This window comes from Pristiophorus japonicus, chromosome 7 (assembly GCF_044704955.1).
Source record: "Pristiophorus japonicus isolate sPriJap1 chromosome 7, sPriJap1.hap1, whole genome shotgun sequence".
In the NCBI taxonomy this organism is placed as follows: Eukaryota; Metazoa; Chordata; class Chondrichthyes; family Pristiophoridae; genus Pristiophorus; species Pristiophorus japonicus.
In genome coordinates this window covers 130,754,870-130,769,393 of record NC_091983.1, presented here as the reverse complement: position 1 = coordinate 130,769,393, position 14,524 = coordinate 130,754,870, and the positions used below count along the sequence as shown (strand labels likewise).

The following is a 14,524-nucleotide window of genomic DNA, read 5'->3' as shown; positions in this document are numbered from 1 at the left end:
GTAAGTGCAATGGAGGGGTCAAGAGAGGTGGTAATGAGGTAGAGCTGGTTATCATCAACATATATGTGGAACCTGACTTCAAATGGTGTCGCCGAGGGGCAGCATGTAGATAAGAAATTAGAGGGGGAAAAGGATGGATCTTGGGTGACTCCAGAGGTAACGGGGTGGGAAGAGAAGCCATTGCAGGAGATTCTCTGGCTACAAATGGATAGGTAAGTGTGGCACCAAGTGGGTAGTTCCAGTCAGGTGGACAACAGAATAGAGGCATTGGAGAAAAATGCCATAGTTCACCGTGTCAAAGACTGCGGCAAGGTCATATAGGATGAGGAGGGATAGTATACCGAGGTCACAGTCATAGAGGATGTCATTTGTAATTACTCGTTAATTATATTTACTCTCATTTGAGGAATATATGGTTACTTGGATTCATCTTATTTTATTCACAACACTTTATTCTTGATTTTGATCATTGAGCATTGTATTTGAAAATCTTTAACTGTATCCAGTAACAGCCTGGTCTGTGAATGATGCTGTGTGAGCACTATTGCAAAATATGTTCTCTTTATCATTATCATAGAAATTATTGTGTTATTGTCAGATTTTGCCTTTATTTATGTTTCAGGATGTAAATACTGGCAAATTGACAGTATTGCTACAGTTTCTGAGAGCAAAATAGTACACAAATTAAATCCATATCTCTTGTAGTTATTACAAAACTGATACACAAGACTGAGCTCATATTACAAATGCTATAGAAGGAAAAAGGTAGAACAATGCAACCAACCACTAACTAAATGAGTGGAAGAGAAAAAAGCAAAGAAAAACTTCATTAATGTACAATGATGCAAGGAAAAATACTTCCATTTGAAGATAGCATGAGAAAATCAGGTCTAACGAATTAGGAAACCCGACCCTGCCCAGCTCCAGGGCTTTTGGTTTTAATGGAGGCACATTGGGTGATGGTTAACTAAGCTCCTCTCCAGAGGCAGGTCGGTCATTAAGCTGCTAATGAGACTGCGTGCCTCAATTTTTGTTTTTACAAACTTTGAGGTTTAATTGCTGTGGGCCGGGTTTCCCAAGTCCTGGCAAATCCGGCAGCTGAAGGGAGGTGAGAAAGGCCAGATCCAGCAGGCAAGTGTCTTTACAACACTTCTTGTCGGCTAGGAGGAACAGGAGTACTTCCCTTGGCAGCCCCAAGCTAATCGCCTTCCCTTCCCACGATCGGCTGATTTATTTTTTTTCTTCCCCCCCGGCCCTCCCCTCTGCTGCCTAGCTATGGCGTACTAGCGAAGGCTTTCCTGCCCGACAGCAAGAAAGCCTCTTATCTGGCTAGCTCCTGTCCGGGAAACAGAGAAATGTTTTTTTTAATGAGCTCCTATTGTTAAATTTGCAGAACCTCCAGGTTACCCATATTTCCAGGTTTCCTGACCCCTGTGACCCTCGCTTCTTCCACATCCCTCTTAAATATTGGGGCCTGTATCTTTATTCATGTGATTACTTTTTGTATGCGGCACTAAATTTTAAAATGCAAATTTCCTAAACTTTATCTTTTTCTCTTAAAACCAGTCCTTAGTTGACATAGTCAACAAAATCAATCAGATGGCCAATTCTGGTAAATTAGCATCTGCAATAAAACCGCAAAGTACACTGATCTCTGGTCAGACTGAAGTCAAATTGCAGGAAAAACCATTTGATGCTATGAACAATATTGTAGCTAACTTGCTGCTCAATTTGACCAGGTGAGTGATCATTTAATATATTAATAATTACAATATTCCAACAAGAATATAAGTCCGGGTCAGTGTGGTCTCCTGGGCTAGTTTTGATCACCTAAAGGGGTCGGGAATTTTATCCCCCTATTTGGCTTGGGTTATTATCTGGGTTATCACCTCTCCCAGAAGATCATATGGGTAGGGAGTGTCTGTTTATGCATCACGACTATAGGACAGGCTGGATGAATCAGTTTGGTCTTTTCCAGTCTGACACTTTCGTTTGTGTACATCAAAAACAGAAGGTTCCATGGGTAAATAGGAGCAAAATAGAGATTTACAAAAGGTGCATATGGTCAACATAAGGGCACTAATACAGAAGATAAGTGAGAAACATCAACATTTTTCGAAGGGAAATGAAGAGGGAGGTTAGGTAGGCTGAGTATGTAAGGAGATTTAAAATCAAGATAAAGATAATAATTACGGCTTTTATAAGTAAAAGAATAGTCATCAATACAGGCTGAGATAGTACAGGCCCCATTCTTTTTAAATCTCCGTAACAAAAATACCATTTCCACTCTAAATTGCACTATAAAATCACTGTTCACCTCAGAAATACAGTGGTGCTGCTTTAGCTGACAGTTCCCGATTTCCAAAGTGGTGGATCTGTGCACTCCACCCATTCCCGCCCACTTAACATCGTGTAAATCCACCTTTTCCAGGATGGTATGCAGCTCCAGTGGTATGTCGGCAGTATGCGATGAAATTCTGACTTTTTGGGCAGTATGCAGGCGGTCCTGCACAGCGGACGGTGTGCATACCACTCGGCGGTATGTCAATGATGAATATTCAGTTGACCAAAATCGCATTTGTGGGCGGTATGTCAACCAATTTTGGGCCCAAAGACCTGCAAAAGTAGGAAGTTAAGACAGTGAAGTGCTATAGCAAGGTTGAAAAAAGCAGCAAATTGCAGGGAGAAGTTCTGTCCCACCACACAGAGAAGTTATTCTGTGTAATTTAAGTAAGATGCCCACTGAAGTGTGCATTGTAATATGCTCGTTATTTTTAGAACGTTATGCAAATATAAGTTTTCCAGTTGAACTAAGTAAATCTGATTATAAATATCATTCTGTGTAGTAAAGCAGCTTAACAATCCCCTTACCTAGTATTGATTTGGCCTGCTTTCTGAGATATTGAAAAAATAAACGTGTGAAGGACATAGATATCTGGTTCAGCTCACAAGGTAATACAATTGGTACATCCATGGGCCCTGCTTTTGTACAAGTAGATACAGGGCAGTATAAGCCAGTTCCCGTAACAATAAGATATTCAGACCATTTATAAGAGCCACTGAACCCAAGAAATATCCGTAACAGTACCACACAAGATATTTGTTAGCAAAATTACGGCACGTGATCGTAAAGGGGATATAGCTGCAACAATGGAGGAATGGCTAAAGGACAGAAAGCAAAAGATGGGGACAAATGAATTTTTGTTGGATTGGAAGAATGTGCTTTGTGATGTCCCCCAGGAATCTATGCTAGGATCTGGTTTGATTTTAATTTATATAAGTGATTTGAACAAAGACATAGGAGGAATGATATTGAAGTTTGCTGATACCAAATTAAGCAGCATGGCAAACCGAGGAATTATGCAAGAGAACATGCAGTTTACCACAGTGGGCAGATGGGTGGCAATACAGCTCATTGCAGAGAAATATGAAGTACATTTAGGAAAAGGAACAGTTTTGTAAATGGTAAAACTCTTAAGATGGAGAAACATGTGAAATGTAATTAGCCACAATTTTTATATATAAAAAAAACCACAGCAACTTGATGCATCCCCATTAGGAATGTTACTGACCAAATGTTTTCAGCTACCTTTGCTTATCAATAGACTTCTCTCTCTATGTTCCCTTTACTTTAAGCTGCTCCCCAGTGCATGTCAGAAATGTAGTTTAGCATTGGTTTTTAGCGTTATGAATATAATCATTTACAGAAAAACGTTTAAGGAGCCCATACCGTTTATATAAAATGAAAATTCCCAGCAGCTTTTATTTGTAACAGAAACACAGATCTGGCACTTTTGGTGAGATTTACTGCTCAGAGTTTCGAGGAGTTACTGAAATACTACTGGTTTTTATGTAAACATGAACAGTAAATGTAACCATTGAATCAAGATTTACTATATTGCAGTTTGTTTAATTCTTTATTTATGTGCTAGTGGTTGACACGATGGGATTGTTTCTGATGAAGCAGATTTTTTTTTCCCACATTGAAAATGTAGATTTTTACTTTTATTAATTTATTTTCTCTTGTTTTCACTGCAGTTCTGCCAGGTTTGAAGGATCCCTCAATATGGATCTTAATGAGATCACCATGAACCTGGTACCATTTCCACGGCTTCATTACCTTGTTTCTAGTCTAACTCCTTTATACACCCTGGCTGATGTAAACATCCCCACGAGAAGGTAGGAGTTTCACTAGCAATTTTAAGAAAAATTCATACTACTGCTGTTATATATGTAAACCTGTATATACCTTGTGCAGCCACCAGATGGCTCATCTGCTGGAGTCCCAAGGGAATCCCACAATCCCTTGGGAGCACATGTACTTAAGGAGGCCTCACAGGCTGGAGAGGCACTCTGGAGACCTGCAATAAAAGAATAAGGTGACGCTTTACTTTGAGCTCACAGTATCCACTCAGACTCTTTATTCATACATAACAACTGCCGACGAGATACAGATGATGAACTCAACGATGCAGAGAACAGTGGGCACCCTGGAGAAATTTTCGGAGGGAGATGATTGGGAAACCTTCGTGGAGCGACTCGACCAATACTTCGTGACCAACGAGCTGGAAGGAGAAGCGAACACTGCCAATGGCCGATTCTCCTCACCGTCTGCAGGGCACCAATGTATGGCCTCATGAAAAATCTGCTTACTCCAGCGAAACCCACAGAGAAATCGTACGATGATTTGTGCGCACTGGTCCGGGAGCATCTGAACTCGAAGGAAAGCGTTCTGATGGCGAGGTACCGTTCGACACCTACAAAAGGTCTGAAGGCCAGGAAGTGGCGAGCTACGTCGCCGAGCTGAGATGCCTTGCAGGACATTGCGAATTTGAAGGACATTTGGAGCACATGCTCAGAGACTTCTTCGAACTTGGCATTGGCCATGAAGTGATACTTCGCAAACTTGTGACTGTCGAGACTCTAACCTTAACCCAGGCGTTCATTGCCACCAGTGACAATACTAAGCAAATCTCTCAGCACACGAGTGCTGCTACAAGTACAGTGAACAAAGTGATGTTTTCAAATCGCAATGTACAGGGCAGGCCCCACATGCCTGCAGCTGCATGTCCGCAGATGTCTGAGTCTACCATCAAGGGTGATGAATGCAAGGCCATTAACACCTTGTTGGCGCTGCAGGGGTGATCATCGTTTCCATTCATGCCGCTTCAAAGGGTACGTTTGCAAGGGCTGTGGAACAATGGGACACCTCCGATGTATGTGCAGGCGAGCTGCAAACCTTGCTAATCCTGCAAGCCACCATGTTGCAGAGGAGGACAGATCCAAGGCGGATCACGATGAACCAGAGCCTCAGACCGAGGAGGCAGAGGTATAATGGGGTGCACACATTTACCACAAAGTGTCCCCGATAATGCTGAAGGTCGCATTAAATGGACTGGACATGGAAGCGAGACAGTCCATTATGAGCAAAAAGACTGTCAATAAATTGTGGTGCAGCAAGGCCTCAAGCCAAGTCCTGATTCCCATTCGCACGAAACTGAGACCTTACACAAAGGAACTGATTCCCGTAATTGGCAGTGCTACTGTAAAGGTCTCCTACGATGGAGCGGTGCACAAGCTACCACTCTACCGGGCTGCACGGCAGGAGCTGGCTGGGAAAGATACGCTAGAACTGGGACGACGTCTGAGCGCTCTCATCCGCTGACGACATTTTGTGTGCCCAGGTCTTAAACAAGTTCCCCTCGCTGTTCGAACCAGGCATCGGGAAGTTCCAAGGAGCAAAAGTGCTGATCCACCTAATTCCGGGGGCGCGACCCATCCATCACAAGGCGAGAGCAGTACCGTACATGATGAGAGAGAGGGTGGAGATCGAGCTGGACCGACTGCAGCGAGAGGGCATAATTTCGCCGATCGAATTCAACGAGTGGGCCAGTCCGATTGTTCCAGTCCTCAGGGGAGACGGCACCATCAGAATCTGTGGTAATTACAAAGTAACTATCAATCGTTTCTCCCTGCAGGATCAATACCCACTACCAAAGGCTGACGACCCTTTTGCGACGCTGACGGGAGGAAAGACGTTCACGAAGCTGGACTTCATCTTGACCTACATGACGCAGGAGCTGGAGGAATCATCGAAGGGCCTCGCCTGCATCAACACGCACAAACGTGTCTTCATTTGCAACAGATGACCATTTGGGATTCGATCAGCTGCAGCGATATTCCAGAGAAACATGGAAACCTTACTGAAGTCGGTCCCACGCATCGTGGTCTTCCAGGACGACATCTTGGTTACAGGTTGGGACACAGTCGAGCATCTGCAAAACCTGGAGGAGGTTCTTAGTCGACTCAACCACGTGGGGCTCAGGTTAAAACGCTTGAAAGGGCGTTTTCTTGGCGTCTGAAGTGGAGTTCCTGGGGAGAAGAATCGCGGCGGACGGCATCGGGCCTACCAATTCGAAGACGGAGGCAATCGAGAACGCACCGAGGCCACAGAATGTGACGGAGCTGCAGTTGTGTCTAGGACTCCTGAACTACTTTGGCAACTTCTTACTGGGTCTCAGCACACTGTTAGAACCACTGCATGCCTTACTGCGTAAAGGAGACGAATGGGTGTGGGGCAAAAGCCAAGAAAATACCTTTATAAAAGCTAGAAAATTGTTTTGCTCAAACAAATTGCTTGTGTTGTATGATCCATGTAAGCATTTGGTACTAGCATGTGATGCGTCGTCGTATGGCGGCGGGTGTGTATTGCAACAAGCTAATGAATCTGGGAAATTGCAACCGGTTGCTTATGCATCCAGAAGTCTGTCTAAGGCTGAGAAAGCCTGCAGCATGATTGAAAAAGAAGCGTTAGCGTGTGTTTATGGAGTAAAGAAAATGCATCTATATCTGTTTGGGCTCAACTTTGAATTGGAAACTGACCATAAGCCACTGATATCCCTTTTTTCCGAAAGTAAGGGGATAAATATGAATGCATCCAGAGATGGGCGCTCACGTTGTCCGCATACAACTATGCCATCCGCCAAGGCCAGGCACAGAAAACTGTGCCAATGCTTTCAGTAGACTGCCATTGCCCATCATGGGGGTGGAAATGGCACAGCCCGCAGACTTAATCATGGCAATGGAAGCATTTGAGAGTGAGCAATCACCCGTCACAGCCCGACAGATTAGAACCTGGACGAGCCAGAACCCCTTACTGTCCCTAGTAAAAAATTGTGTGCTTCACGGGAGCTGGTCCAGTGTCCCAGTGGAAATGCAGGAAGAGATAAAGCCATACCAGCGGCGCAAAGGTGAAATGTCTATACAAGCAGACTACCTTCTGTGGAGTAATCGGGTACTGCTCCCCAAGAAGGGCAGGAATACTTTCATCAGTGGTCTCCACAGTACTCACCCAGGCATTGTAATGATGAAAGCGATAGCCAGATCCCATGTGTAGTGGCCCGGTATCGATGCGGACTTAGAGTTCTGCATGCACAAATGTAACACATGCTGGCAGTTAAGCAATGCACCCAGGGAGGCACCACTAAGTTTATGGTCTTGGCCCTCCAAACTGTGGTCCAGGGTCCATGTCGACTATGCAGGCTCGTTTTTGGGTAAAATGTGTACTCCAAATGGATTGAATGTGAGATAATGTCGGCAAGCATGTCCGCTGCCACCACTGAAAGCCTGCGGGCCATGTTTGCCACGCACGGCCTGCCTGATGTCCTTATGAGCAACAACGGGCCATGTTTCACCAGTGCCGAATTCAAAGAGTTCATGACCCGTAATAGGATCAAACATGTTACATCTGCCCCATTCAAACCAACATCCAATGGTCAGGTAGAGACAGCAGTACAAACCATCAAGCAGAGCTTGAAGAGGGTAACTGAAGGCTCACTGCAGATTCGCCTATTCCGAGTCCTGCTTAGCTACTGCACGCGACCCCACTCGCTCACTGGGATTCCACCTGCTGAACTGCTCATGAAAAGGACACTTAAGACAAGGCTCTCGTTAGTCCACCCTCATCTATATGAACAAGTAGAGAGTAGGCGGCTTCAACAAAGTACATATCATGATAGCGCAAATGTGTCACGTGAAATTGAAATCAATGATCCTGTATTGTGTTGAACTATGGACAAGGTCCCAAGTGGCTTCCTGGCACCATTGTGGCCAAAGAGAGGAGCAGGGTGTTTCAGGTGAAACTTGCAAATAGACTCTTTCACCGGAAACTCTTGGACCAAATCAAACATATTCACGGACCTATCCAGAGCAACCCACTTTGGACCCTACCTTCTTTGACCCCCCCCCCAACATACACACCGACACCGTGGTTGACCACAAAGCAGAACCCATCAACTGCAGCGGCCCAGCAGGACTCCCCACACCAGGCAGCCCAGCAAGGCCAGCTGCACAGCAGCCCAGCGAGGGCCCAACAAACGACTCACCAAAACCAGCATTTGCACCGAGATGATCAACCAGGGAAAGAAAGACCCCAGATCGACTCACCTTGTAAATAGTTACACTATTGACTTTGGGGGCGGGGGGGGGTGTTATAAACCTGTATATATCTTGTGTAGCCACCAGAGGGCTCATCCCCTGGAGTCCCAAGGGATCCCACAATCCCTTGGAAGCACCTGTACTTAAGGAGGCCTCACAGGCTGGAGAGGCACTCTGGAAACCTGCAATCAAAGACTAATGTCACACTTTACTTTGAGCTCGCCATATCCAGTCAGACTCTTTATTCATACATAACAACTGCAAAGTCATATTGTTCTGCATGTTATTGGTATCATGATAGGATCAGGCACTGAGGGGTGCGACATGGAGGCATTTGAAAATAAAGGTTTGAAATTGATTCAAAGGAGTCTAGGGAACTAGTGGAAATTGGCAAGATCCAGGGTGTTCGAAGTGTGGAGCCCTGTGTAAGTAAGGACATAGGTACCGGTATTTGGAATGAATTGTAATTTATGGAAGGAGGGAGGCTAGCTAGGAGAATAGAAATATGGAGCCTTGAGATGGGATTCTTGGAAGCAGTGGCGAAAAGATAGAGGCGTTCGGGGGAGAGAACAATGTTTTGAAGGTAGAAAAAGGCTTCTCAGTGACAGACCTAATGTGAAGAAGAAAATTAAGCTCCAGATCAAGGAACTCAGAAGGTGGTAATTGAGAAGTTTGACTGAGTGAGGAGGAAATCCTCACGAGCTGACTGGAGTCAAAAAGGATAGTTTCAGTTTTGCCTATGAGTTTGATTCATTCGTTCAAGCCTTGATGTCAGGCATACAGTTGGAGATTACTCCTGTCTGGAGTAAAAATAAAACGGGGAAGGTGGATCACAAGGGAAATTAAGGATAGTGTTAAATCCCAAGTAAGAGGCATATAAATTAGCAAGAAAAAGCAACAAACCTGAGGACTGGGAGAAATTTAGAATTCAGCAGAGGGGGTCAAAGGGTTTAATTAAGAGGGGGAAAATAGAGTACGAGAAGAAGCTTGCCGGAAACATAAAAACTGACTGCAAAAGCTTCTATAAATATGTGAAGAGAAAAAGATTAGCGAAGACAAACGTAGGTCCCTTGCAGTCGGATTCAGGTGAATTTATAATGGGGAACAAAGAAATGGCAGACCAATTGAACAAATACTTTGGTTCTGCCTTCATGAAGGAAGACACAAATAACTTTCCGGAAGTACTAGGGGACCGAGGACCTAGTGAGAAGGAAGAACTGAAGGATATCCTTATCAGGCAGGAAATTGTGTTAGGGAAATTGATGGGATTAAAGGCCGATAAATTCCCCGGGGCCTGATAGTCTGCATCCCAGAGTACTTAAGGAAGTGGCCCTAGAAATAGTGGATGCATTGGTGATCATTTTCCAACAGTCTTATCGACTCTGGATCAGTACCTTTGGACTGGAGGGTAGCTAATGTAACACCACTTTTTAAAAAGGGATGGAGAGAGAAAGTGGGTAATTATAGACCAGTTAGCCTGTCATCAGTAATGGGGAAAATGTTGGAATCAATTATTAAGGATGAAATAGCAGCGCATTTGGAAAGCAGTGACAGGATCGGTCCAAGTCAGCATGGATGTATGAAGGGGAAATCATGCTTGACAAATCTGAGGGAATTTTTTGAGATGTAACTAGTAGAGTGGACAAGGGAGAACCAGTGGATGTGGCGTATTTGGACTTTCAAAAGGCATTTGACAAGGTCCCACACAAGAGATTGGTGTGCAAAATCAAAGCACATGGTATTGGGGTTAATGTACTGACTGACGTGGATAGAGAACTGGTTAGCAGACAGGAAGCAGAGAGTCAGGATAAACGGGTCGTTTTCAGAATGGCAGGCAGTGACTAGTGGGGTGCCGCAGGGCTCAGTGCTGGGACCCTAGCTCTTTACAATATACATCAATGATTTGGATGAAGGAATTGAATGTAATATCTCCAAGTTTGCAGATGACACTAAACTGGGTGGTGGTATGAGCTGTGAGGGGGACGCTAAGAGGCTGCAGGGTGACTTGGACAGGTTAGGTGAGTGGGCAAATGCATGGCAGATGCAGTATAATGTAGATAAATGTGAGGTTATCCACTTTGGGGGCAAAAACGCGAAGACAATATTATCTGAATGGCGGCAGATTGGGAAAAGGGGAGGTGCAACGAGACCTGGGTGTCATGGTTCATCAGTCTTTGAAAGTTGGCATACAGGTACAGTAGGCGGTGAAGAAGGCAAATGGTATGTTGGCCTTCATAGCGAGGGGATTTGAGTATAGGAGCAGAGAAATCTTACTGCAGTTGTACAGGGCCTCGCCTGGAATATTGTGTTCAGTTTTGGTCTCCTAATCTGAGGAAGGACGTTCTTGCTATTGAGGGAGTGCAGTGAAGATTCACCAGACTGATTCCCGGGATGGCAGGACTGACATATGAGGAGAGACTGGATCAACTGGGCTTCTATACATTGGAGTTTAGAAGATGAGAGGGGATCTCATAGAAACATAAAATTCTGACGCGACGAGATAGCTTAGACGCGGGTAGAATGTTCCCGATGTTGGGGAAGTCCAGAACTAGGGGCCACAGTCTTAGGATAAGGGGTAGGCCATTTAGGACTGAGATGAGGAGAAACTTCTTCACTCAGAAAGTTGTTAACCTGTGGAATTCTCTGTCGCAGAGAGTTGTTGATGCCAGTTCATTGTATATATTCAAGAGGGATTTAAATATGGCCCTTACAGCTAAAGGGATCAAGGGGTATGGAGAGAAAGCAGGAAAGGGGTAATGAGGGAATGATCAGCCATGATCTTATTGAATGGTTGTGCAGCCTCGAAGTGCCGAATGGCCTACTCCTGCACCTATTTTCTATGTTTCTAAAGGCTTAGAATCAAAAGAGGAGGTGGAAAGGTAATGTTGTAAGTCATCAGCATTCATGTGGAACCTGATCCTGTGCTTCTGGATGATGTCACCAAGAAATAGCTCAAGATTGCTGCTGCTAATTGCTGGACCTGTTGCACTGCCTGGTTTGGATCAGCTAATTCAACACAGACGAGTTTCAAACCTGTGATTCAGTACCACCCCAGTCATGCATTTACCCACTGAATCATCAGAGAGAGCTTCGTGGTCCCTCTTCATAGGATTAACAGATAAATTATGTCTCTGTATTGTAAGGAACCAAAGATCCCTGGAAGCCCTCCCAAAGTTTTTTTCGACAGGGTGTTAGTTCACAGAGCCCAGCTGTTGGTCCAAAAAAATTGTGGCCATCAAGAGATACAAGCACTTTGAACTGGGAGTAAGAGATAGACTTTTGGAATACAGATTCATGATAAAACTTAATAAATATTTGAAAAGGTATTTCTGTATCTAAGGTTAATAATGCACTTTTTCTTGCCATTGCAGAATAGCTGTGTTGAACTAGCAATACTGATATACTGATGCTGTGGCGCTGTATGTTGCTGCTGTTTATAACCCAGTGCTGCAGATTTAATACAACTTATAATGTGAGGAAGATGTATTAATATTTATTGGGTTTGACATGTACTTCATATAGAAAACTATCCTAGCCATCCATTTCTCATTTCTTCATTTAAACAGGTTGGATCAGATGTTCACCGATGCTTTTAGTAAGAATCACCAGTTGATGCATGCAGACCCAAAGCATAACCTGTACCTTGCCTGTGCACTGATGGTCCGAGGAAATGTTCAGATTTCTGATCTTAGAAGAAACATTGAGAGGTTTGAAGGAAACGTGTGTGTGCATGTGCTAAACCACATCTTTTGCTGTTCCTTTCTCTATGTTAAATTAGCATAGCTGTCTTTCATTTGTAAGCTTCATACTTAAAAAAAATCATCTTTATCAAATCACTAAATTTTTTTGAGTAACTAACAATTATTAAAATTAGGGCAGGATTTGATACTAGATTAGGAATTCTATTCATAGAAAGGATACATATTCTTTCCTCCTTTAGGACGCTCCTTAAAATCTACTTCTTTAACCAAGCTTTTGGTCATCTGCCTTAATTCCTTCTTTTGTGTCTCGGTGCCAAATGTATATGTTTTGTCTTGTAACACTGCTGTTGAAGAGCCTTGGGATGTTTTACTATGTTAAAGGCGCTATATAAATAAAAGATATTATTATTTTCAAAGCTGTGTTATACTATATTTTTAATTAAATTTGTACTTTCTACTAGAGCACAAAAGAGCCACAGGTGATATTTGAAAAATAAAATTATTATTCGGATTGCAGTTAGCAAAAGTATAAAACGATATGATTATTATTTCTATTTTTTTCTTTAAATTGATGCCAATTTTCTCCCCTTCTGAAAGCTTTGACTCGTCGTTGGGTTCTATGGTGATTGAGCATTCTGGTACTTTGCACAACCACCCATTATTCACTTGTGAACCTTGATGGTGAAGATCAGCAGACCATTTGCTGCTGAATGGGCAAAGGGGAATAGCATCAATGCTGAGCACGATCCTGTCTCACTCAATATTCACTTCAAGCAAGGGTTTCTGGAGAGTAATGATGAGCAAAAGTGCAACCAATTTCCCCCTCCTGAGGCCAGCTGTAGCACCCTGTTGCTGTCTGAGATTGGCTAATTGTATTCAGACTGGGAATCTAGCCTTGGGTCGTCTTGGTTTATATGAATCAATGGGTACATTTCCTGAGACTCCAAGAAGCTTGTTTTTTCATAACACATTCCCTAAATTAAAGCTTCCAGATGCAAAACGCTGGTGAATCGTGAGTTAAATATTGCTCTTTTCTCTTAAAGCAGTTTTCAGTTTCAGCTGGTTTTTTTCCCATATGAAAAGAACTGAAACTGAAAACTGCTTTGTTAAAAGAAGAACAATAAATTTTGCATGTTACCCATTCTTGTTCTGAAGGAGCAGATTAGCAGTCTGTGATCAGATCTTTAGTAGATAGTTATTTTAAAAGAATACAAGAAAGAAAAAAGCCTCTTTTCTCGAGAAAAGATAGTTGACTGTTGACCAAATTCTGAAGATTTTTTTCAATTTTACCACAATGATTACTTAGCAGCAGCTTTATATTTAACTAAATTCACAGCATCATTGCATTTAGACCACTGAAAGCTATAGTTACACATCACATTCTCAATGGAGTGTTGAGAGAATAACCTAATGTATTTCTTTTCAGGTTGAAACCTTCTCTCCAGTTTGTCTCGTGGAATCAGGAAGGTTGGAAAACAAGCCTCTGTTCGGTACCTCCAGTGGGTCACACTCATTCTTTATTGGCACTCGCCAATAATACCTGTCTTAAATCTACCTTCACAGATCTAAAGGATCGATTTGTAAAACTTTACAAGAAAAAGGTAAATTCTGAACAATTCAGATGTCTCAGTAGCTAAGGAAATGGCTGAATGACAGAAAGAAGTTAGATATTAGTTAAGGGAGTGATGGCCTGGGGAGGTATATCCTGTTGCTGACGGTGGGAGAGGTGCATCTACAAAGTCTCATTTTTTTTTTCTTGCCAACATGTACCACCTCACACTCATGGGCATGGAATTTCATCTGCCATTTTTTTACGACAATTTTACTACTATCCACTTGCAGCTTCCTTTTGCTCCTCACGCCTCCTATTTTTATATTGTCAGCAAATTTTGACATGACTTCCTTTAGCTGCATCCATCAATCATTAATGTACATGCATTCTGAGAATTGTTGCTTGCTACCTTTTTGCAATTGATGTCTCTGGGAAGCACCCAAAACTCAAGCTTCAGGCTTTTCAAAAGGACATAAGCCTCCCAATCGATTAAGTTGATAGACACGTTGTAAACACAAAAAATGCTGTTCTGTTGACAAGTTTAATTATTTTCATTACTTTCTTGTAAAATAAGATGCAATCTACAACTTTATGATACAAATTTTATTTCCAGTCCAAACTGATGGCCAAATTATATTAGAAAGATATTTGAACTGATTTTATTGATTGGTTTTTATTGGTAATTTTTGGTAACTATTCAATGTTTGGTTGTTTTCAAGTGTCTCCAGTAGTTTTTTTAATTACAACTTTACATACCCGCTATGTCTGATTTTGATTGGTATATTTCCTACTTATTCATTTGTAATTTGGTTCATTGGCTAAAATTTAACATTAA

At 42.8% G+C, this 14,524-nt stretch overlaps 1 protein-coding gene across 1 annotated transcript in view; it reads left to right on the top strand.

Annotated features, from left to right (window-relative positions):
• The window catches only part of tube1 (tubulin, epsilon 1), a 58,483-nt gene that overhangs the window by 40,872 nt on the left and 3,087 nt on the right, over positions 1–14,524 (top strand). The window contains exons 8-11 of the mRNA XM_070885324.1: positions 1,567–1,739; positions 4,039–4,179; positions 12,003–12,143; positions 13,564–13,738. Of these exons, the coding sequence (XP_070741425.1) occupies positions 1,567–1,739; positions 4,039–4,179; positions 12,003–12,143; positions 13,564–13,738 (630 nt within the window). The remainder of the gene's footprint in view (positions 1–1,566; positions 1,740–4,038; positions 4,180–12,002; positions 12,144–13,563; positions 13,739–14,524) is intronic.